The sequence below is a fragment of the Somniosus microcephalus genome, chromosome 30 (genome assembly GCF_052327205.1).
Source record: "Somniosus microcephalus isolate GS21.2 chromosome 30, FLI_Smic_1.0, whole genome shotgun sequence".
In the NCBI taxonomy this organism is placed as follows: domain Eukaryota; kingdom Metazoa; phylum Chordata; class Chondrichthyes; order Squaliformes; family Somniosidae; genus Somniosus; species Somniosus microcephalus.
In genome coordinates this window covers 20899095-20924506 of record NC_141016.1, presented here as the reverse complement: position 1 = coordinate 20924506, position 25412 = coordinate 20899095, and the positions used below count along the sequence as shown (strand labels likewise).

The window sequence follows — 25412 nt, the reverse complement described above, 5'->3', positions numbered from 1 at the left end:
GCGAAAACGGGGTGCTGCGCACAGTGATGACGTCATCATCGCCTGCATAGCGGAGCGGGGCGCTACCGGTTACTGCCGCTGCTAAACTCCCGCTGAATTTAGCGGGAGTCGATAGCGGTGCCGCGCCCGGGCGAAAAGTCGTTTGTGCCGCCGAGAGGTGCAAATGCACCGAATTTCTAGCCCATTGTGTGCTGAGGAACCGGCATGAACGTAGGTGGGCGTGTTATTCAAGGGCAATGTGACTATGAGTCTGTCCTACATGTGGGTTCACTATAATACTGATTGCCCAAACCTGCCTCCCAGTAATCCTCTCCAATCACAGAACATGAGCAGGAAAGTGGGATTAGGCTGGACAGCTCTTTCGACTGGCACAGACACGATGGGCTGAATGGCCTCCTTCTGGGCCGTACATTTCTATGATTCTATGATGTGCAGTGTTTTATATTCATTCTTGGATTTCTTTGCCTCAGCATTTACCAGGGAGACGAACAGGGCAGACAAGACATTAGAAGAAAAGATCAAAAAAGATATCAAGACATTTAAGATAGAAAGCGGGGGTGGTGGGGGTGGGGGGGGGTTTGCTGGTGGGGGCAGAGCTATTTGATAAAGTAGTCAAACTCACAGAGGATAAACCCCTGGTCCAGATGAAATGCATCCGCCCATACTAAAATCAGCTCGGAAGAGACAGCAGACACACTATTATGTATATTTCTAAAAATTGATTAGAAAAGGGATTAGCGCCAGAGAACTGGTGGATAGCTAATGTTATTCCTATATTTAAAAATGAATATAGAACAAGCCCGGGGAACTATAGAACAGTTAGCTTAACGTCAATGGTAGGAAAGCTAATGGAATCTTTACTCAAATATGTAATAGAAATACATCTAGAAACTGAAAATATAATAAAGAATGCGTGTCAAAAGAGAAGATCATGCTTGACCAAACTTATTAAATTCTTTGAAGAAGTAACAGAAGGAGTAGATATGATTGTGTAGTAGATGTAATATACTTGGATATACTTGCCCATCCCTAGTTGCCCTAAGAAGATGGTGGCGGTGGACCTTCTCCTTGAACCGCTGCAGTCCTTGTGCTGAAGGTGCTCCCACAATGTTTTTAGGCCGAGAACTCCAAGATACTGATTCAGCGATGATGCAGCAATGGTGATAAATGCCCAAGGCAGGATGTTGTGTGACCTGGAGGTAATGTGCAACCGATCACATTGCTGCTCTTGTCCTTCTGGGTGGTGGAGGTCACAGGGGAGGGATGTGTTGTCAATGTAACCTCGGTGAGTTCCTTGTTTGTCCTGCAGGTGGTACACACTGCAGCCACTGTGCACCAGTGATGGACAGGGTGGAAAGCGAGTCCAGTTGAGTGACAATCCATTCAATTCTAAATATTGATATTTTTCTCCTCAGCTGTATTGTCAGAAGAGTGGAAATGCAACACTCCACGAGTTGTGATAGCACAGGAAGGATTGTGTGCACAGATTCCATGTAATTACAGTTATCCATCGCGTCTGACAAACCAACCACAAGCTGGAATCTGGTTTAATAACAAGCCACATATATCTTCGTCTATAGCCTTTCACTCCAAGGATCACAATCAGGAGGCACCACGGTTACGTCATCGTACATGGCTGAATGGAAATCTCAGAGATGGCAACTGTTCGCTGTTTATAAACAACATCACACATAAAGATGCAGGACCTTATTATTTCAGAATTGAATTTAACAACAGTGATATGTTTAACTACTATCCTGTAACATGGCTTCATATTTTTGGTAAGTGCTGTTATAATTACTCAACAATTCACGTTCAGCAGTCAATGGGAAATAACAAACTGTGACGGTTGCATATTAACTATAAACACAGATTATTATAACGCAGCGTCTGATTATCAGTAACCTGGTGATATCTTCCAGCTCAGTCCTAAAGCAACCTCTAATACTCACTTTATTATGATTGATGAAATGTCTTTACTGTGTCCATCAATGTTATCAGGTTATGGACTTCCATATATCTCTCTAATCATGTTTAAAAGTCTTACATATAGACAAGAGAAAGAACTTGCATTTATATAGCACCTTTCACGACCTCAGAAGTTCCAAAGCGCTTTACAGCCAAAGACATAATTTTTGAAGTGTAGTCACTGTTGTAATGCAGGAAATGCAGCATCTAATTAGTGCACAGCAAGCTCCCACAAACAGCAGTGAGATAACTGGCCAGGTATTCTGTTTTAGGTAATTCTAGATAAAAGACCCCCAGCCTATTCAGCCTTTCATAATCATTGTAACCTCTCAGTGCTGGTATCATCCTTGTAAAAGTACTTTTCTCTTGCGGGACTGTGATTTCTATTTGAACTGATGCTTCGCGTTATATTTATCTAAAAGAATCCTTTCTGTGTGTTTTAGATTTCACAGATAAACCCATGATATTCCCAGCTGAATTTATTGCAGGAAAGCGTGTGGACGTAAGCTGCACCTTCAACACCACGTGCAATGGAACTGCACCTGTCTTAACCTGGGTCAACGCCACTGATGTACACGGTTCAGTCTCAAATAGTGTAACTCAGCATGGCGTCACTCTGACATATACTTCTGTTCTGACCATGATCCCATCACAAAAGCACCATGGACAGATTCTCACCTGCAGAGTCAGTTATCCATCAGTTTCATCAGAGCAGACCCTAGCACTAACAGTGCAATGTAAGTATGGGCATCCTTTATTCTACATTACCAGTAATAGTCTACACTGCACACAGCAAGGTTCCACAAACTGCAATGTGGTGATGAGCAGATAATCTGTTTTTTACTGATAAATACTGGCCAGAGCTCTTCTTTCAATATTGTTATGGGATCCTTTATGTCCACCTGAGGGCAGACGGAGCTTCGCTTTAAATTTCATGTGAAAGACGGCACCGACGGTGCAGTGCTCCCTCAGTGCTGCCCCTCCGACAGTGCAGCATTCCTTAATACTGCCCTCCGACAGTGCAGCACTGCCTCAATACGACACTAAAATGTTGGCTTGGATTACACGCTTTTTGATGAAGGAAGTTGCATTAATATCACACCTTTCACGTTGTCAGGATCTCTCATAATGCTTTGTTAGACATCCTGGAGCGATGTATGTTGGACATCTTGGGGAGGTAAGGGTTATCAGTGGAACTTCTTTGTATCTTAAAGCAACAGGCTTTCTGATATAAACAGGACAACTTTGATGTGACGTGAGGAGAAGGCATTGCTTGTTTTCTGAAATGTAAAGTGCTTGTGTAAGGGAATGAGTGTTAGTAATGACGTCACCAATGAGTGGTTTAGTTTTAGGGTAATAAAACAGGGATAGCAAGTCCATTTGCTGCAGATAACAGTAGGTAAAGGGAGTCTTGTTTAAGGGAAGTGGTTCTGAGGTAAACAAAGACAACAACTTGGATTTATATAACGCCTTTAAGGGAGAAAAATATCCCAAGATGTTTCACAGGAGTATTTTAAGACAAAAATTTGACACTGCGCCACATAAGGAGAAATTAGGGCAGGTGACTAAAAGTTTGGTCAAAGAGGTAGGTTTTAAGGAGCCTCTTCAAGGAAAAAGGAGAGGTAGAGAGGCGGAGAGGTTTAGGGAGGGAATTCCAGAGCTCAGGGCCTAGGCAGCTGAAGGCATGGCCACCAATGTTTAAGCGATTAAAATCAGGGATGCTCAAGAGGGCAGAATTAGAGGAGCACAGATATCTCGAGGCGGGGGGGTGTGGGTTGTGGGGCTGGAGGAGATTACAGAGAAAGGGAGGGGCAAGGCCATAAAGGGATTTGAAAACAAGGATGAGAAATTTGATATTGAGGCGTTGCTTAACTGGGAACCAATGTAGGTCAGCGAGCATAGGGGTGATGGGTGAACGGGACTTAGTGCGAGTTAGGACATGGGCAGCCGAGTTTTGGATGGCCTCATGTTTACATAGGGTAGAACGTGGGAGGCCAGCCAGGAGTGCGTTGGAATAGTCAAGTCTAGAGGTAACAAAGACATGGATGAGGGTTTCAGCAGCAGATAAACTGAGGCACGGGCGGAGATGGGTGATGTTACGGAGGTGGAAATAGGCAGTCTTAGTTATGCTGCGGATATGTGATCGGAAGCTCGTTTCCGGGTCAAATACAACACCAAGGTTGCGAACCGTGTGGTTTAGCCTCAGGCAGATGTTAGGTAGAGGGATGGAGTCAGTGGCGATGGAACGGGGTATGTGGTGGGATCCGAAGACAATGGCTTCAGTCTTCCCAATATTTAATTGAAGAAAATTCCTGCTCATCCAGTACTGGATGTTGGTCAAGCAGTGTGATATTTTAGAGACCGTGGAGGGGTCGAGAGAAGTAGTGGTGAGGTTGAGCTGGGTGTCGTCAGCGTACATGTGGAAACTGACTGTGTTTTTGGATGATGTCGTCAAGGGGCAGCATGTAGATGAGAAATAGTACGGGGCCAAGGATAGATCCTCGGGGGACACCAGAGGTAACGATGCAGGAGTGGGAAGAGAGGCCATTGCAGGTGATTCTCTGGTGACAATTAGCTCGATAAGAATGGAACCAGGCAAGTGCAGTCACACCCAGCTGGACGACGGTGGAGAGGTGTTTGAGGAGGATGGAGTGGTGAACTGTGTCAAAGGCTGCAGACAAGTCGAGAAGCTCGAGGAGGGATAGTTTACCTTCCAAACTGTTTACATAGATAGTCTGTTTTCAAAGGATTTGGGAAATAGATACGTCATTTTAACATTTTCGTTTGATGTAATCAAAATATGGTGCATAAAGCAACATGGTTTTCAACACTTTGTCAGAGTGTGCTCGAAAGATACAGAAACTGGTAAAGTCACTCACTGTATACAGTTAAAGGCTGATCACCTATACTGTGTGTCAATAAAGTCTGATCGATATAGTCCACAACGAAGTCTCGTGCTTACTCGAAACGTGTTGTTGTGAACCAGAGCAGAAAGGAGGTTGACTGCTTAACATGTGGTGCCGTGAACTCGTCCAATGGATACGTGGACAGTGAGTATGAATTAATAGCGATAGTGGGTATAACTAGCTCCTGGGAATCACGATCTAGGGAATAGGAATGGAATCAGACAAAATAGACGGTTTCTCGACCAATTTGATCACTTTGGAAATTTCTGACTGGCTTAAAAGCAAGGGGGGGACCTTACAGTGTTTCCAAGGAAATTTTAAACGGGTGCTGGGAGGAGGTTATGCAGGCACTGGGGAAGGAGAGACAAAAAGACAGCAGAAACAAAATGAAAGGAGACAGAGAACATACCTATTGCAAGGTCTTTGTCTGGGTTTAGGGGCTTTGTGGAGGACGCATGCTCAGACACAGGCTGAAAATAGGATCTTGAAGGCAGAAATAGAGACACTTAAAGAAGAGTTTGATGCAGTCAAGGTCCAAACTACTAATTCCTTCCTGGCTGTGGTGCAAATGCGTGATGAGAGAGAGGAATTGGAAGATAAAGACTGCAGCTTAGAAGTTGAGGTGGACAAACTATAGTTAGAAAAGGTGCTGGAAAAAGTGTCTCTACAGAAACAAACAAATACAGCAACTGGAACAGAAGCAGAAACAAAAGGACAGTGGCTTTGGGCTAATGAAAAAACAGCCTAAGGTGTTGCTCATTAATTCGGTGAAGGAAGCCATGGGTGAGAAACTGAGACAGAAACAGTTAGAGATGAACGGAATGGGCGAAGCTTGCTCAGAAGCACTTAAAATTTATGTAGGAATGGGCTGTCTTAGAACTGATGAGATGTTCAGTGAAAAGATAAAATATGGGAGTTGTAAGCCTGGTCTAAAGGGATGTGGAATGGAAGTTGGAATGTTGACAATATTGAGAGAGGCAGTTATAGCAGGTTCAAAGTGTGAACTGAGAAAAGGCTGGGACTCTCGACATAATTTTCAGTGTTCCCGTCACCCTTCACTCTATGTTGTACATCCCTCCCATATACCAGAGGAAAGTGGTAAGAACTTCTATATGTTTCTATAGGGTACTGAATTTGGATGATCAGCCATGATCTCATTAAATGGTGGAACAGGCTCGAGGGGCTGAATGGCCTACTCCTGCTCCTATCTTCTATGTTTCTAACTGTGCAGGAGGTAACAGACTTGGGGGAGGACACGGACTGTGAGCTTCAAATTTTGACTCAGAACAGAATGGAATTCAACAGAAGACATCAGAAATTGAAAATTGGTTTAAGGTAAAAAGGATCAATAGTTTATGATGGAATAAAGGAGAAAAGGAAATCTCATGTCTCTTTTCTACTGTTCTACATAGTTTTGTTTACAGTGTGAAAGTTAACATTTTTACAAAGCATGTGTGAATGTTATTGTGGCTGAGGCTCTGCCCTCCTTTTCAAGCTAGAATATGTGTTGAGTTTCAGCCAGTGTCAGCCAGTGGCTCAGTCAGTAGCACCTTTGCCTTCTGAGTCATGTTGGTTCTAAATCCCACTCCAGACACTTAAGCACAAAAATCTGGGCTGACACTCCAGTGCAGTGCTGAGGGTAGTGCTGCACTATCGGATGTGCCGTCTTTCGGATGAGACGCTAAACCGAGGCCCTGCCTGCTCTTTCGGGTGGACGTAAAACATCCCATGGTATTATTTCAAAGAAGTTATCCTTTTATTTATCCTTCAACCAACATCATTAAACAGATTATTAGGTCATTATCACATTGCTGTTTGTGTGAGCTTGCTGTGCGCAAATTGGCTGCTACGTTACAACAGTGACTACACTTCAAAGGTACTTCATTGGCTTTAAAGCGCTTTGGGACATCTGGTGGTCGTGAAAGGCGCTATATAAATGTAAGTCTTCCTTTGAATTAAATTGGAGTTATTGAGGTTGACTTAACTAATAAATTGGAAAAAGCAGACTTTTATTGTGGCCACGGTGAAATTCTAATTGGTTTAAATTGTGTGAAAGTCTCTAGTTCCGGACATGAGACATTCACACCAATAATTTTTTTTAAATTTCTGACCAATTTCAGTACTGACTGCTTTGAGGTGACTGTTTATGCATCTTAATGGTGTGACCAGAAGAGAGAGAAAGGGGGAATGTGTATGATAATAACGTCTGATGTTTTCCCTGCTGAATTGAATTGATCAAGATCTTTGCAAATTTTAAACATTTTACTTGGCAAAATGTTTAAAATTTATTTGAAAACTGCAAGAAGTTGTGTGACACAAGCTGACATTGATTGATGATGTGTGGGTTTGTCTTCTTTTGAAATAAAAAAATAAGTTAACACCTTTCACAAGCAGCAGTGTTTTTTGTTACTTCAGGTTAACTTTGTTTTAATTAACCAAGCAACAACTTTTGCATTACTGACTGTAAACATTTTGGACATTTTTAAATTTGAAGTTTTTTAATTTGTGTGGATGTTTCCCCACACTGACTGAAGTGAAACAGAAATTGACAATTGATGAATTAACCAACTGGGCGTGCAGGAAAGCCACAATGGCTTTTCAGTTTGTACTTGTGAGCAGCGGGCCATATCAGTGTTGATGGTGCCAGATTACCAAAAGTGGTTCTTTGATATAAAATGACTTTAAGATGTTACAGGGTTTAAACTTTGCTGAAAAAGTGCAGCGGGAGCGCCAGTAATGTTCAGAATTTAAGTTCTTATCTGCAGACATCGATGGATTTTGAATGTTGCAGTGTGGTGATAAAATTGGACTTAAGACTTTGCTTTTAGTCATAGAGTCATAGAGTTATACAGCACGGATAGAGGCCCTTCGGCCCATCGTGTCCGTGCCGGCCATCAAGCCCTGTCTAATCTAATCCCATATTCCAGCATTTGGTCCGTAGCCTTGTATGTTATGGCATTTCAAGTGCTCATCCAAATGCTTCTTAAATGTTGTGAGGGTTCCTGCCTCCACAACCCTTTCAGGCAGTGAGTTCCAGACTCCAACCACCCTCTGGGTGAAAAAGTTCTTTCTCAAATCCCCTCTAAACCTCCCACCCTTTACCTTGAATCTATGCCCCCTAGTTATTGACCCTTCTACTAAGGGAAAAAGCTCCTCAGTATCCATCCTATCTATGCCCCTCATAATTTTGTACACCTCAATCATGTCCCCCCTCCGCCTCCTCTGCTCCAAGGAAAACAAACCCAATCTGCCCAGTCTTTCTTCATAGCTGAAGCGCTCCAGCCCTGGTAACATCCTGGTGAATCTCCTCTGCACCCCCTCCAAAGCGATCACTTCCAATTGTTTTCTTCCATATTGCTCGAGGGGGACGATAAACTACTTGCATCCAAACAGAATTGCTCCTTTTTTTTCTTATGTAAAATCTCGAAGTTTGTGCATAATTCTTTTGTGAAATTAAAATTGATTAGCTACATTGATTTGTTGTTCAAGCCCTCAGGGAAGGGAAATCTACCTGAAAATTAAGGGGATCATCAAATTTTATTTTTGAAAAGGTCCAGTCTACATGGTTCTGTCCAACCTGTGTGTTGAGGAAGAAGTTTTAGGGGGGAGACTGTTGTGTTTAAGGTAACTAACATCTCTCATCTTGTAGACTGAATTGCTCTCTGGAATATTTTGATGAATGAATAGTCCAATAAGAGTTTTAAGTAGAATGAACAAACATGTGTTGATAACTTGGATTGATTTGGGAACTCTTGTTAAATGGTAATGATTAAATTGTATTGGACTTTAAAGTTTCTCCAGGGCTCATGAATGAGATGAAATCAATGGCCCAGAAATTCGGGTCTCCACGGGTGAGTACGCACGGGGTACTCACCCGTAAGCCCAATGAAAGTGCCGGTTTCGTGCATGCACTGCGCATGCGTGGGAAACCGGCACTTCCGTTCCCCTGAAATAAGGGGTTCAGAAGTCGAATGCGTGCGCCGGAGAGGCAGCGCGTGCGCATCGAACTTACGTTTTCTTTGCAGGTTTCTCCGGGAGGGTAAGTCTCCAGAAGTTAGACATGTAAAAAGCAGTCGCAAGGCCTGCTTTTTACAAGGTAAGTGGTAAATTAATTAAAATTAAAACATTGTTTCCACAGGTTTATTATTTTTAAATACTTTAAAGAAAGGTAAGTTTATTTTTAGCCCAGTTAGAAAATGTAATTAATTTTTTCAAAAATTTAATTTATTGTTTAAAATAGTTATTTCATGTAATTTAGTTTCTTTTAAAAATGTGATGTTTTTAAAATTTATTTGAAGATTTAGTGATGTTTTGGGGCTTATAGTATTTATAGGTTTGACAGGTCCTGTCAAACTTATGAATGAAGCATTCCCTGCTACCATTGGCTCTCCATGGCCCACGTGATCCCAGGGGACGCATTGAACTAACTGCACCCCTGGGATACGCAAGTACTGCGCGCTGGCAGTTGGAGGAGGCCCAGGATCGTGATTCCACAGGGGCTTACAGCTCAACGGCCGGCGCGCAAGGTAAGTGCAGGTCGGGGGCTTGCACCCGTGGGAAAAATCAAAGAGCAAGTTATTATCTAAATGGAGAGAAACTGCAGAGTGCTACAGTACAAAGGGATCTGGGGGTCCTGGTGCATGAAACACAAAAATTAGTGTGCAGGTGCAGCAGGTGATCAGGAAGGCCAATGGAATCTTGGCTTTTATTGCAAGGGGGATGGAGTATAAAAACAGGGAAGTCTTGCTGCAGTTATACAGGGTATTGGTGAGGCCACACCTGGAATACTGCGTGCAGTTTTGGTTTCCATATTTAAGAAAAGATATACTTGCTCTCGAGGCGGTTCAGAGAAGGTTCACTCAGTTGATTCCGGAGATGAGGGGGTTGACGTATGAGGAAAGGTTGAGTAGATTGGGCCTCTACTCATTGGAGTTCAGAAGAATGAGAGGCGATCTTATCGAAACATATAAGATTGTGAGGGGGCTTGATCGGGTGGATGCGGTGAGGATGTTTCCACTGATGGGTGAGACTAGAACTAGGGGGCATAATCTTAGAATAAGGGGCTGCCCTTTCAAAACTGAGATGAGGAGGAACTTCTTCACTCAGAGGGTAGTAAATCTATGGAATTTGCTACCCCAGAGAGCTGTGGAAGTTGCAACATTAAATAAATTTAAAACGGAGATAGATAGTTTCCTAGCAGATAAGGGAATTAGGGGTTACGGGGAGAGGGCAGGGAAGTGGGCATGAGTCTAGATTCGGATCAGCCATGATCCTATTGAATGGCGGAGCAGGCCCGAGGGGCCGTATGGCCTACTCCTGCTCCTACTTCTTATGTTCTTATGTTCTTATGTAAGCCCCCGACCCGAATTTCTGGGCCATAATATAATGAGAATTTTTCTAAAATCATTTTGCTGGGTGAATTTCAGGAACTCAAACAGGGGTTAAGAAAAGATGTGTGAGTGCATCCCTGAGTAACATGATACCTGAATAGATTTCAATTTGGTATCAAGGTACATTCTATTGAACATCAGAAAAGTGTTGGTGAGAATCATTCATTGAAAGGTTTCTCTTTGAAATGTTTTTGTCTTTGCCTATACAGAACAATGAGGAAAATGTATTTGATAACCTGGCCACTACCCAAGACATTGGGACCATGAAGGGAGAGATGAGAAAAGTCCTCCTATCTTTTGATCTGATAAATTAAAAGCCCAGGAATGGCTTGTATCTGATGCCAATTTTGCCATGATATTTAGATGCCAGTGTGTGTGCAAAGGTGATATGTTGCGTATGAGGCAACTAGCATGCGGAAATGCACAGTGAAGATACACTGAAGAACGGGTCTCAGACATGCTCAGTTATTTGACAACAGCATGACATGAAATGGTTAATGTGGCTCAGGAGAGTGAGACAACTTTTAATCAAGGCACATATACTCCATAGCGAAACTGCCTTTTAATGAAACAATATAGAGCTAAATGCACTGGTACCTATCAGAGAACTAAAATTATAGTAAAGAGGGACATAGGATTTGGATTTCTAAATTTCAGGGTTGAATTCCTTTGAGTTAACTATGAAATTGGAATAACTGAAAGTTAGAGGGAAATGATACTCAGCAAAACTATCCACAAGAGGCATAATTGTAAAAGGAGCACTGCAGAATTATTTTAAGTCCATGATTACTTGACCATATGATAAACTGTAGTGTTCTGTACAATGGATTATGATATTCTTTGTTTGTGTCATGATGTGTAATATTAGCCAAGTTAAGCTTAGACAGGTCCTCCGTAGTCTAAAACCCTAACATTAAATGACTGACAGTGTATATGATATGATGTAATGCTGACATTAAAAAGGGGACATCAACTTTTGGAAATCATGAATGGTGGGTGAAAGATTAAAACATAGTTCAGCAACCCTGGACTAGAATTATACTGTATAAACAGCCTAGCTCATTATATGATCATGCATGGTGGGCGAAAGATTAAAACATAGTTCAGCAACCATGGACTAGAATTATACTGTATAAACAGCCTAGCTCATTATATGATCATGCATTAGAAGAAGAAATAAAAAGTGGTGGAAATGTTAGATATCCTGGAGAGAGGTATGTTGGAAAACTTGGGGAGTTAAGGGTTAACAGTCGAACTTCTTTGTAGCTTAAAGTAACAGGCTTTCTGATATAAACAGGATGACATTCAAGTGTTGTAAAAGGAATGCATTTGTTAGGAAGAACTTAAGGAGGTAACTTCTCACTTGGAGGGTGTGAGTCTCGGTGGGGTAGAGAAACAAAGGGATCTCAGAGTACAAATACACAAATCACTAAAAGTTTTGACACAAGGTCATAAAAAAGTAAACCATGCACTAAGGTTTATTTCTAGAGGTATAGATTTGAAAAGTAGGGAAGTTATGCTAAACCTGTATCGAACCTTGGTTAGACCACACTTAGAATATTGCGTACAGTTCTGGTTGCCATATTATAAAAAGGATATAGAGTCACTGGAGAGGGTGCAGAGAAGATTTACAAGGATGATACCAGAAATGCGAGGGTCTATATTTCAGGAAAGGATGAACAGGCTGGGTCTCTTTCCTCTTGATCAAAGAAGGCTGATGGGTGACCTAATAGAGATCTTTAAAATTATGAAAAATTTTGATAGAGTGGGTACAGAGAGAATGATCGACTTGTGGAGAAGAGCATGACTGGAAGCCATCCATATAAGATAGTCACCAAGAAATCCAATAGGGAATTCAGAAGAAATTTCTTTACCTAAAGAGTCGTGAGAATGTGGAACTCGCTACCACAGGGAGTGGTTGAAGCGAATAGTTTAGGTGCAGTTAAGGTGAGGCTAGACAAGCATATGAGGGACAAGGGAACAGAGGGTTTTGCTGATAGATTTAGATGATGAAAGACGGGAGGAGGCTCGAGTGGAGCATAAATGCTGGCATGGTGAGGTTGGGCCGAATGGCCTGTTTCTGTGCTGTATATTCTATGTAATCCTGTGTAATCCAGTTGCTCCCGAGCCTGAATCTGCTCAGTTAATCTTTGCTGCAGATCAGAATCTGAGTGATCGAATGTCGATTATTTCCTCCCAGATCAGAGAGGACGTGTGACCACTCCTGGAATCCTCAGTGAGACAACCAATCAGAAAGCGACCTCTGAGTGTGACTGGGAATGTGGTTTACATTGAAAAATCATACATATTTAGATATTACATATATAGATACGTATCACTTCTCAAGTTCAGAATAAGTATAAGTACATTGGAGCACCATTCTGAAACTGTACTACAGTAATTAATGGCTGTTTTTACAGGTAGAGACTCCATTGAGTGGAAAGTCGGATTGATTGCAGCTGGAATCATTTTGGGTGTTGAACTGGCTGGATTCTTAATCTTCAAGTGTGTGAGAAAGTAAGAGTAAAGATTTAACTTATTTTCTTGAAAATCCTTATTTCAATCTTCTCTCCTTAAAGAAAGAACTTGCATTTAGTTTCTGGTGCAGACACGATGGGCCGAATGGCCTCCTTTTATGCTGTAAATTTCTATGACTATGATTTATACAACGCCTTTCATGGGCTTACAACATCCAAAAATGCTTTACAGCCAAATAAATACTTTTGAAGTGTAGTCACTGTTGTAAACTAGCAAAACGCGGCAACCAATAGGCACACAAAAACCTCCCACAAATGGCAATAAGATAAATGATCAGTTCATCTGTTTTTAGTGATGTTGGTTGAGGGATAAACATTGGCCCCAGGACACTGGGGGGATCTCCCCTCCTTTTCTTCCAAATAGTGGCCATGGGACATTTTACGTCCACCTGAGAGGGCAGACAGAGCCTAGATTTAACGTCTCATCTGAAAGACGGCACCTCTGACACTGCCGCGCTCCCTCAGTACTGGCACTGGGAGTGTCGGCCTGGATTATAAGTTGCAAAAAGAAAATACGGCAGATGCTGGAAATCTGAAATAAAAACAGAAAAAGCTGGAGATGCTCAGCAGGTCAGGCAGCATCTGTGAAGAGAGAAACAGAGTTAACGTTTCAGGTCGATGAGCTTTTGTCAGAACTTTCACCAGGATTATAAAGCGCTTTGGGACGTCCTGAGGTCGTGAAAGGCACAATAGAAATGCAACTCTTTTTCTTTTTATCTTTGTTTCATGGATTCAAGCTCCACCCTAAATCCTTAGTGCATAAAATGGGTCAGGAGGGGCCAGCCTTTCAAAGCTTGAGAACCAGAACTAAATTATATACTTATAAACGTACAGTATAGTAACACACAGACACAGTCTCGCTGCTAATACTGCTGGAGCACCAAACAAGACATTTGAAGCTAGCACGCAAAGTGGCTTTTGGAGTGTTTTATTCCCAGCCGTGATCTTGGAATTAGGATTGCATGCTCTCCTGCCAGTCTCTCTCGTTCCCTTCCTCTTTCTCTGCCTCATTCACCCTCTCCATTCTCCTCTTATGCTCTCCCTCTCATCCTCTCTCTCTCTCCTTTCACATTGTCCACTCTCTCACACTTTCCAAGGGTTCGGGGCAGAATCCGCTCCTTCAGAAGAGCCGCTTCGTCCACTGGAGTGAGCATTGAATCAAAACTACATGCTGCCCAGCTTTACACTGGACTAACGTCACAGTGTCAGGACACAAAGAGTTAACAGTTTCCTGTCAACACAAGGATGCTTCATTTCAACAAAATGATGGTTTTTCACTAGTTCCCCGCTTCCTGATTTGATTCACAGTGACACACCAACACTCTCTATTTAAATCCACAGATGGAGCAGCACAGGAAAAGACCATTCAGCCCAAGCAGTGCCTGTCAGCAACTACTCCCCAGACGCGCAGTCAGACAGGCCCTCGGTAAGTAACGTAATGATTGTAATTCACTTCCATGACCAACGTCGTCCTTTGTTGGTGTTGTGAATTTATAAAGAAAGATTCCAATGATTGAAACCTTTGAAAGATTTCCATTAAATATTGAGATGTGGGTTTAGGACTCAAGTCTGTCATGCAGGACTTCTTTCTAATTCAAGGGCCAAGGGAAGTCCAGCGACTTAAGCTTCATATTCGAGGCCAACACTCCCAGCACAGTACTGAGGGACGCTGCGCTGTCAGGGGGCAGTACTGAAGGAGCGCTGCACTGTCAGAGGTGCCGTCTTTCAGATGAGACCTTAAACTAAACCCCCATCTGCATTACTATTCCACTTCTCTCCCTCCATCCCTCCTTCTCACATTCCTATCTTCCTTCATGTAACCCTTCCTTGCCTCCCTCCCACCTTGCTTTCTTCTTTCCATTCCTCTCTCCGTCACTCCTTCCTTCCATCCCTCCCTCATTCCTATCTTCCTTCCTACACTCTTGTCCCCTTGGATTGGAAATGTCACTCCATTATTTAAGATGGGTAGGAAAAATAAGTTAGGAGATTATAGGCCTATTAGTCTAACGTCAGTTGTGGGGAGGTTACTAGAATCTGTTATCAGGGACAGAGTGACTGAGCACTTGGACAAATACGAACTGATCAGAGAGCCAGCATGGATTTGTAAAGGGTAAATCATGTCTAACGAACCTGGTTAAATGTATTGAGGAGGTGACTAACTAAGGGTAGTGGAAATCTGCAACTCACTCCCCTAAAAAGCTGTTGAGAGTGGAGGTCAATTGAAAATGTCAAAACTGAGGAATAATATTTTTGTTAGGGGTACGGAACCAAGGCGGAAAGATGGAGTTAAGATACAGCTCAGCCGTGATCTAATTGAATGGCGGAACAGGCTTGAGGGTTTGAGTGGTCCCCTCCTGTTCTTATATTCCAAAACGGATCAGTATCAATAATCAAAAGCAACATTCTTCAGTATCAATAATCAATGGCACCAATTGCGGGTGGAATTTTCTAATTGGATTCAAAGATACCAAATACAGATCATGCTGATTGTCACTCTATTCATTTCCTTTTCTATTACAGAAGAAAGAGGAGGAAGACCTAGAAATGAAATATAACCGCAGCATCAATCCCCTTAAAGATCATGATATTTACGAAAACTGCAAGTTTGATGAGAGCTCTGTGTATGGGAATATAGAATGTGAGCAAGAATGAGAAACACGTACTCTGGGAACAGCACAGAAGAGAATTATTCAAAACTCCACTTTAACTTTCTAGAAACCACAGGACTTCAATGCCAACCCCTCCCCCCCCCAAGCACCCCACACCCCACAGAAAAAAAAAATGTACTAAACTTCTTGTCATAATCTGATGCAGTTTCGTAGAGCTGATGTTATCTCACAAATTTAAGTGATGATATAGCCCAGGTCATTCTCACTGGGTTTAATTGAGTGCGTCCTCCTTCAGGATTGCCCCTCACTGTTGGAGTCATCCTTCTCTCCATTGTGATTATAAATGTCTTTTAGGTATTGATCGATATTCCACCAGGACAGAACATATAAATTCAATCCCGTGTGTGCGTGTTTAAGGCAATTTTCATTTTGTTATTCTCTTTCCTGTCTGTGAATGTTTACAGAATGGTCATTAATTATCAAGTGCAGACTTCAGGGGAAGCAGGATTAGAGGATAATTGGGCCAGGGCAGATCGGTATAATTTACTCGCCATTTTAAAGTCATGCATTTTCTGCTTATTTTCATGTGATACTTTGATTTTATATTATCATTCATAGTTAAATAGCAAAACGAGCAGCAATCTGGGAAGCAGGGAAACAGATTTGGTTGGAGAATTGGGAGAGTCTCTGCAGTACAGACTGAGGAACTGGGAGACACGAAACAGCACCACCACTGGTGGAAGGGTGTAATTACAACATGACATGTTTACATAGGCAGTTCCCATTGTAAATATGGACAGAGGAAATTATGATGGGGAAAGTTGCTTGCAGATGTAGGATTTTTAATATATCATGGATGGATAAAACAGCTTTTATTACAGAATGAGCTACAGCTACAATAAACAACTATTTTAATATTTCAATCTTTGTAAGGACAGTTAGCAACTGCCGTGATGGCTCAGTGGAACGATGTGGTGTGACATAGAATACAGAGGCCAAGGTCCTAGATCCTGGTTCTGGTCTGTGTTCAATTAAAAGATCTCAACCAGATGCTTGGGTCAAGGAGTGGGAAAGTAAATAACGTTCTTTCTTGTGATCTGTAACTGGTGACTTCCTCTGTTAAGCGTGGGTTGAGTGAAGACAGATTTCGTTTCTGTGTGCTGCACTCCATGGTCAAACAGCCCATTTGTCAACAGATGTGCAGAATGGCAAAATATTTCTGACTTTTGGTTGAACTTTATTTGCTTCATAGGAACAGAAGGAGGCCCATTCAGCCCCTCGAACCTGTTACATAGGAACAGGAGGAGGCCCATTCAGCCCCTCGAACCTGTTACATAGGAACAGAACGATGTCTTTCAGCCGCTCGAGCCTGTTACAGAGGAACAGGAGTAGGGCATTCAGGCCATTGAGCCTGCGACACCACTCAGTTGGATCATGGCTCATTTGTACCTCAACTCTATTTACTTCCCTTTGCTCCTTATCTCGGTTTCCTGTTTCTAACTGAAACGTCAATCTATGCTGTGGCAGTAGTGGTTCAGTGGATTTAGTACTCGCTCCCTCGCCCTCTCACCTCCACGTCAGAAGTTTGTGGGTTCAAATCCTACTCTAGAGACTTGAACACATAATCCGACACTCCACAGTGCCAATACTGAGGGAGCACTGCACTGTCGGAGGGGCAGTACTGAGGGTGTGCTGCACTGGTGGAGGGGCAGTACTGAGGGAGCACTGCAGTCGGAGGAGCAGTATAGAGGGAGTGCTGTACTGGCAGATGGGCAGTACTGAGGGAGCGCTGCACTGGCAGAGGGGCAGTACTGATGGAGCGCTGCACTGTTGGAGAGGCAGTACTGATGGAAAGCTGCACTGTCGGAGGGGCAGTACTCTGGGCATGCTGCACTGGTGGAGGGTCAGTACTGAGGGAGTGCCGCACTGTCGGAGGAGCAGTATTGAGGGAGTTGCTGCACTGTCGGAGGTGCCTTCTTTCAGATGAGACATTAAACCGAGGCCCTGTCTGCTCCCAGGTTGACGTAAAGGTTCCCACAGCCACTATTGGAAGAAGAGCTGGGAAGTTCTCCCGAGTGTCTGGGGACCAATATTTATCCCTCAACCAACATCACTAAAAAGCAGGTGATCTGGTCATTATCACATTGCTGTTTATTTGGAGTTTGCTCTGCGCAAATTGGCTGCCGCGTTTCCAACATTACAACAGTTGGAACCATCGTTTACTTTTGCTACTCTCTTCCTTTTTACATACTTGTAGAAGCTCTCACAGTCTATTTTTATATTTCTTGCTCGTTTACTTTCATATTCTATTTTTTCACTTTTTATCAAATTTTTGGTTATCCTTTGCTGGTTTCTAAAATTCTCCCAATCATCAGGCTTACTGCTATTCTTCACAACATTAAAAGCCTCTCCTTTTAACCTAATACTGACCTTAACTTCTTCAGTTAGTCACGGATGGATCGCTTTTACAGTGGAGTTTTTATATCTCAATGAAATGTATATTCGTTAATAATTTTGAAATATTTCTTTAAATGTATGCCACTGCTTATCTACCATAATACCTTTTAATCTATTTTCCCAATCTACATTAGTCAACCCGCCACTCAAACCTATGTAATTGGCTTTATTTAAATTTAAGACTCTAGTTTCGGCTTAAGTATGTCGCTCTCAAACTTAACGTGAAATTCTATCATATTATGATCACTCTGCATCATATGATCCTTTACTATGAGATTACTAATTAACCCTGTCTCAATACACAATACAACATCTAAAATAGCCTGTTCGCTGGTTGGTTCCATGATGAATTATTCTCGGAAACTGTCTCAAATGAATTCCATGAATGCATCCTCCAAACTACCTTTTCTAATTTGAATTGTCCAGTCTATATGAAGATTAAAGTCCCCACAATTGTTGCATTATCTTTGTTACAAGCTCCTATAATTTGTTGATTAACACTCTGTCCAATGGTATAGCTTCTGTTGGAGACCATAAACTACTCCCACCAGTGTTTTGTGCCCCTTGTTATTGTTTATCTCCACCCATACTGATTCTTCTTCCTGATCTTCTGATCCAAGATCTCTTGTCAGAACTGTCCTTATGTCATCCTTTATTATCAGAGCCACCCCCTTCTTTTCCATTCTGCCTATCCTTTTGAAACATCAAGTACTCTGGAATATTTAGTTCCCAACCTTGGTCACCTTGCAAGAATGTCCTTGTAATTGCTATTACATCAAGCCAGTTTATCTCTATTTGTGTTACTAGTTCATTCATCTTGTTATGAATGCTTCATGCATTCAGATAAAGAGCCTTTAATTTTAATTTTTTACCATTATTCCCTGCTTTGACCTTATTCGCTGTTGCACTATTATAGTTAAACTCTCTCGCTACACTGCTCTACTGCATTAACTTTTCTCTTAAGGTTTCTCAATTTTCCCTCACACTCTTTATAGTTTAAAGCCCTATCTACAGCCCTTGTTATTTGATTTTCCAGGACACTGGTCCCATCCCAGTTTAAGTAGAGCCCATCTCAACAGAACAGCGCCCTCTTTTCCCAGTACTGGTGCCAGTGCCCCATGCATCAAACCCCCTTTCTTCCACACCACACTTTGAGCCACTCTCTGATCTGAGTGACCCTATGCCAATTTTCACGTGGCTCAGGGCGTAATCCAGAGATTATGACCCTTGAGGTTCTGCTTATTAATTTGGACCCTAGCGCCTCAAACTCCCTCAGCAGGACCCCATTTTTAGTTCTACCTATGTCGTTGGTTCCTACATGGACCAAGACAACTGGATCCTCTGCCTCATGCTCCAAGTTCTTTTCCTTAACCCTGGCACCAGGTAGGCAACACAGCCTTCAGGACTCTCTTTCGTGGCTACAGAGAACACGATCTATCCCCCTGACTATACTGTCCCCTAACACCACCACATTCCTTTTTTCTCCCCCAACTTGGATGGCTCTCTGTACGATGGTCCTGTGGTCAGTTTGCCCATCCTCCCTGCCGTCCTTTTTCTCAACCATACAGGTAGCAAGTACCTCATACCTGTTGGACAAGGCCAAGTGCTGAGGTTCCTCCATCACTGCATCCTGGATCCCCATACCTGCCTGATTCACAGTCACACCCTTCTGTCCCTGACCATTTAATAACTCTAAAGTACTACTTAACCTAAGACATGTGACTGCCTCCTGGAACAAAGAAACATAGGAACAGAAGCCCCTTGAGCTTGTTCCGCCATTCAATGAGATCATGCCTGATCTGCGACCTAAACTCCTTTGGCCCATATCCCTTAATACCTTTAGTTAACAAAAAGCGATCAATCTCTGATTTAAAATTAACAATTGATCTAGCATCAATTGCCGTTTGTGAAAGAGAGATCCAAACTTCTACCACCCTTTTTTGTGTAGAAGTGGTTTCTAGTTTCACTCCTGAAAGGTCTGGCTCTAATTTTTAAGCTATGCCCCTAGTCCTAGCCTAACTAGCAGGAGTAGTTTCTCTCTATCTACCCTTTCTGTTTCCCTTGAGTGTCCAGGTAAAAAGGCATATGGGATACTTGCCTTCATTAGCAGAGGCCTAGAATATAAGAGCAGGGAGGTTATGATGGAGCTGTACAAAACGCTAGTTAGGCCACAGCTGGAATACTGTGTGCAGTTCTGGTCGCCACACTATAGGAAGGATGTGATTGCATTAGAGAGGGTGCAGAGGAGATTCACCAGGATGTTACCTGGGCTGGAGCGCTTCAGCTATGAAGAGAGACTGGACAGGCTGGGGTTGTTTTCCTTAGAGCAGAGAAGGTTGAGGGGGCACCTGATTGAGGTGTAGAAAATTATGAGTGGCAGAGATAGGGTAGATAGAAAGGAACTTTTCCCCTTAGTAGCGGGGTCAATAACCAGGGGGCATAGTTTCAAGGTAAGGGGCAGGAGGTTTAGAGGGGATTTGAGGAAAAACTTTTTCACCCAGAGGGTGTTTGGAATCTGGAGCTAACTGCCTGAAAGGGTGGTAGAGGCAGGAACCCTCATAACATTCAAGAAGCATTTAGATGAGCGCTTGAAACACCATAGCATACAAGGCTATGGACCAAGTGGTGGAAAATGGGATTAGAATAGACAGGGCTTGATGGCCGGTGTGGACACGATGTGCCAAAGGGCCGCTTTCTGTGCTGTATAACTCTATGACTCTATGACTATTTCTCCCCCTTCCTGATGCATCGCAGTGCCTGCAGCTCGGACTCCAGCTCAACAACCCTGACCGAAGTTCCTCAAATTGCAGACAATTACTGCAGATGTGGTTGCTTAGGATCTCGCTGGTCTCCACAAACACCCACATGCTGCAGTTACGACACAACACCTGCCCCTAACCTTGTTTTATATATTTAATTAGTTAAAGTTTTTATTCAATCGATTATTTTAGTTTTACTAATTAATTAGTTTATCTAGTTTAATTTATTAATTGAATAGAGTAACAGCAAGTTATTTCTCAGCTCTTTGTTTAACCAAATTATCTAACTTAGAGAGCAAAACAAAACTGCAACAAACCGATCAACTACCCGCTGTCCTATGGCATCTGTCCTTGATTTTTGTTGTTTAAGAATTTGCCAAATAAATATACTGCTGTCGCTCAGTTTCGCTCTGTCCTAGGCCTTTTCTCCCACTTTATTTATGCCGCTGCTCCTCCTCCTGCTGCCGCTCAGGTCCGCTCTTTCATAGAGCCGTCACAGACACCATGGTCTGATTGGCCGCCTTCTGTGCTGTGTGATTCTATGATTCTATGAATGCAGTTCTTTATCAGCAATTCTTTTTTGTCCTGCTGAAATCATGAATATTGCAGAAGAACAGGGAACAAGAGGTGTTTGCCATCAGCATTTAGTATGAGTTCCAGTTCTGTTTTAAGAAACCCGGAGTGAGACCATCAGTAAGAGTCATGACCCAACACAGCTGCACTTGCGACACATACAGAGCTGAGGCTAGAGGCGCTTGGCTACTGTGCTTCAAAGTGTTTGCTGGAGTAGGGCCAGTGCTGAGTTTGGGGACAAGTCAGTCTAAAATGCTGTATTGGAATCAACCTACGACAATATTGGTTTTGTATAAAAGAAAATGTTTTTTGTGTCTTCTACTGTGAAGACAGATAGAAAGTGACATGAATCAGTCATCCATGAAAGAAAGACTTATGAAATAATACTGAGCGGCCTGCGGGTGGTGCTGTCCAGGAAGAGTATAAATACTCGGGTACGGGCCCAGCTTGCGCAGGACATTCTTAACAGGAACTAGTGAAGGACACAACTAGACCTCCATGTTGTAAAACATTTGATTAAAGCTTTGTTTAACGCTTAGACCAAGTGCCTAGTAGGTTTTTTTACGTCAGAAAGTATTTGATTAATGTCTCTGCCATTTCCTTATTTCCCATTATAATTTCTCCTGTCTCTGCCTCTAATGGACACACATTTATTTTCACTAATCTCTTCGTATTTACTTACCTATAGAAACATTTACAATCTGTTAATATATTTCTTTCTAATTTACTCATTCTTTTTTCTCTTTCCTTATCAGTTTCTTTGTCCTTCTTTGCTGAATACTAAATCCTCCCAATTTTCAGGCTTACTACCCTCTTTGGTAACATTATGGGGGAGAATTTCGGTATCGCCCCGTTTGGGGCGCAATTATCGGCTGGGCACAAAGTTTAGCAGCTAGCGTTAATTATCACCTCCGACTGCAAACTTGGCTTCTATCGTCCCAGGAGATTATTGGAGCGCTAAATCAGGTGCTACACACCTCTCTTAAGGCGCTAACACCGAGGAGCGAGGCCCTAACTCAGAGCACTGGTGAAGCATATGTGATGGCAGTCAGCAAGAGAACACAGACACACTGGCGCCGGCCAGTTCTTAAATGGGAGGGTCGATCTTGCTCTCCATCCACACCCTGCTCATTGCAGCCTTGAATCTCGGCATGGAGAGACCTGTACATCAATTCTGCTAGAAAGAACATTGGAGAGGACCAGGGAAAGAGCTCAGAGTGCAGCCCCCATAGACTCTTTTAAATCGATGCAAGGAAAGTCAAATCAAAATGAACCTGCAAAGTGCTGGTCAGTACCCAAAACTCCTTCACACAGCTTTGAATCGCGCCAGAAATCTCTCTCTCTCTCAGAATGCGTGGTGCAAACATGTCGGCGACAAAAAAAGTCAGGAAGCAGCCGCCTTTAAATAGCGCTCCCCCAGTCCCTTCCTGACTGCAAAATGTTCCCCTTAACCTGTCATTGCTAGTGGCAGGGGGTGCCACTCAATATCCGGTCCGGGGCGTTGCACGCTCGATTGATGTCACAATCTTCGGGAGCAGGAGCTCGTGGCGGTAGTGTTTAGCGCCGCCGCAAAATGTCTGTTCAATTTTGCGAGCAGCGCAAACATCGCCGCACCTGGGCACTACTTGTTTTGCGCCAAAAGCAACCAAATTTTCCTCCTATAAGCCTCTTCTTTGGATCTAATATTATCTTTAACTTCTCTTGTTAGCAACAGTTAGACCACTTTTCCTGTGGGGTTTTTGTGCTTTAAAGGAATGTGTATTTGTCGTAAATTATGTATTAATTCTTGAAATGCTAGCCATTGCTTGTTTACCATCGTACCTTTTAATGTAATTTCCCAATCTACCTCAGCCAACTCGCCCTTCATACCTAAGTAGTTTGCTTTGTTTAGATTTAAGAATATAAGAACATAAGGAATAGGAGCAGGAGTCGGCCATTTGGCCCCTCGTGCCTGCTCCGCCATTCAATAAGATCATGGCTGATCTTCGACCTCAACTCCACTTTCCTGCACTATCCCTATATGCCTTGATTCCCTTAATACCCAAAAATCTAGCGAAATCTGTCTTGAATATACTCAACGACTGAGCCTCCACAGACCTCTGGGGTAGAGAATTCCAAAGATACACCACCCTCTGTGTGAAGAAATGTCTCCTCATCACAGTCCTAAATGGCCGACCCCTTATGCTGAGACTGTGACCTCTGATTCTAGACTCCCCAGCCAGGGGAAATATCCTTCCTGCATGTACCCTGTCAAGCCCTGCAAGAATTTTCTGGGGGAAAAATTGGGTCGCTTTGCACCTCCCATTTAACAGGGTGTCCGGGCGTGGCACTGCCCACGCCTCCCACAAAATTCAGCGGGAAGTTAGCCGTGGTGCGAACTGGTAGTGACCAGCGGCATTGCGCCGCCGGTGATGATGTCATCGCAGTGCGCTGCACTCCGCTCGCGCCCCGGCTGCGATCTTCGGGAGCGCCCCTTGACTTACTGTTTAAAGGCAAGGTACGGGGCGGCCATTATTGTTGCTGGCCACCTACCAGTACCTGCCTGTGCTCCCGTCCCCAGCCTGCTGAACTGCTCCCCCCACGGAGTGCCGGCTGCGCTCCAAGAGACAGGCACTTCTCTTGAGTGCCGGGCTCTTTTGCCGGCATTCCCGCTCCCTGGGGGCCCAGCTGGGCCCTGCGCTGCACTGCGCAAGGTCCCACCCCTTTAAGAAGGGGAGGAAGGCCTGCAATACCATGGCGCGATGTGCCGCAGTGTCGCAATAGTGACTCGCAGTACCCCAAGAGGGATGTGGGGCGCTTCCAGTAGCACCCCGCTTCCCTCTTGGGGTGCAAACACACAATTTCTGTAATAAGTGGGCTGTAGTTCCCCGTTTTCTCTCTCCTTCCTTTCTTAAATAGTGGGTTTAAACTTGCTACCTTCCAATCTGTGGGAACCATTCTAGAATCTGTGGAATTTTGGAAAATTACAACCAATGCCTCCACTATCTCTATAGCCAGCTCTTTCAAAATCCTCGGTCATAGGCCATCAGATCCAGGGGATTACATGGCTTTCAGTCCCATTAATTTCTCCAGCACTATTTTTCTACTAATACTAATTTCTTTCAGTTCCTCATTCTCGCTAGAATCTTGGTTCTCCACTATTTACGGTAAGTTTTTTGCGTCTTCTTCCGTGAAGACAGACACAAAGGCCGGAATTTTGCCGGCACTCAGGGGACGGGTTTGCAGGCAGGACATCCGGCAAAATCGCTAAGATTGATCAGGCTGGATAGCCACTGTCAACCCGCCTCCAATCAATCATCCCAAGTGTCGGTTCCCCAACTTGCGCATGGACCCGACACCTAGCGGTGGGAAGAGGGTTATAGCCACTTAACTGCCTGTTAAAGGTTGTTAACAGGCAGTTAACAGGCTCTTTTTCAATTTTGATACTTCTACTTCGAGTTTCGCGACATCCAGACATCACGCCAGGTAGGTGTGGTGTGTTGTGAGTCTGCTGTAATGTTTCTGCATTGATGACAGCTGCAGAAGTGTTGTGAAGGATCCAATGGTGCACTGGTAAGTTTCAGAGGTAAGAAAATGTTGGAAAATTAATTTTTAATGCATTTAGACTTTTCTGCAGGCAACAAGTTTTGAATTTTATGTGTAGTCCCACCTCATTGGGAAAACCTCTCTCACCAGTGACAGATCGCTTCTGTAACCTCACCTCCAGCAGCACCTCAATGCTGTCAAACACTGAGAAATGAGCTGTCAAATAAAAATTGTTTGTGGTCCCTTTAACAAAACCGGCAGATAACGTGTCACCAAATGACATCATCTGACCGGCTTCTTTATTGGCTGGCAAGCCTGCACGGCGGGCTTAACAAGGCCAATTGAAGTAAAATCCGTGGGCCAGATGAAATTGGGGGCGGGACTGGAACCTGGAATCCAGCTGCTCTGCTCCCAAGCCCCATCGATTGAAATTTGTTTAATTTCTCTGCCATTTCCTTATTCCCCATTATTATTTCTCCTGTCTTAGCCTGTAAGGGACCCACATTTACTTTCGCTAATCTTTTCCTTTTTACATAACTATAGAAGCTTTAGCAGTCTGTTTTTAGGTCTCTCGCTAGTTTACTCTCATACTCTATTTCCCCTTTCTTTATCAAGTTCTTGGTCCTCCTTTGCTGAATTCTAAAATCCTCCCAATCCTCAGGCTGCTTGTTACAAATTATGAATTAAT

General features: G+C 43.3%; 2 protein-coding genes across 2 annotated transcripts; both read left to right on the top strand.

Annotated features, from left to right (window-relative positions):
* Window positions 1-204: 204 nt before the first annotated feature.
* On the top strand, window positions 205-5511 carry LOC147097996 (sialic acid-binding Ig-like lectin 12). The gene is made up of 4 exons (XM_085970799.1): window positions 205-214; window positions 1416-1781; window positions 2412-2705; window positions 5312-5511. The coding sequence occupies exons 1-4, from the start codon at window positions 205-207 to the stop codon at window positions 5509-5511; spliced, it is 870 nt and encodes a 289-aa protein (XP_085826925.1).
* Window positions 5512-5605: 94 nt separating this feature from the next.
* On the top strand, window positions 5606-17204 carry LOC147097995 (uncharacterized). The gene is made up of 4 exons (XM_085970798.1): window positions 5606-5792; window positions 12685-12781; window positions 14143-14227; window positions 15322-17204. Exons 1-4 carry the CDS (start codon window positions 5606-5608, stop codon window positions 15451-15453), a joined length of 501 nt encoding a protein of 166 aa, XP_085826924.1. The 3' UTR covers window positions 15454-17204.
* The last annotated feature ends 8208 nt before the right edge of the window (window positions 17205-25412 follow it).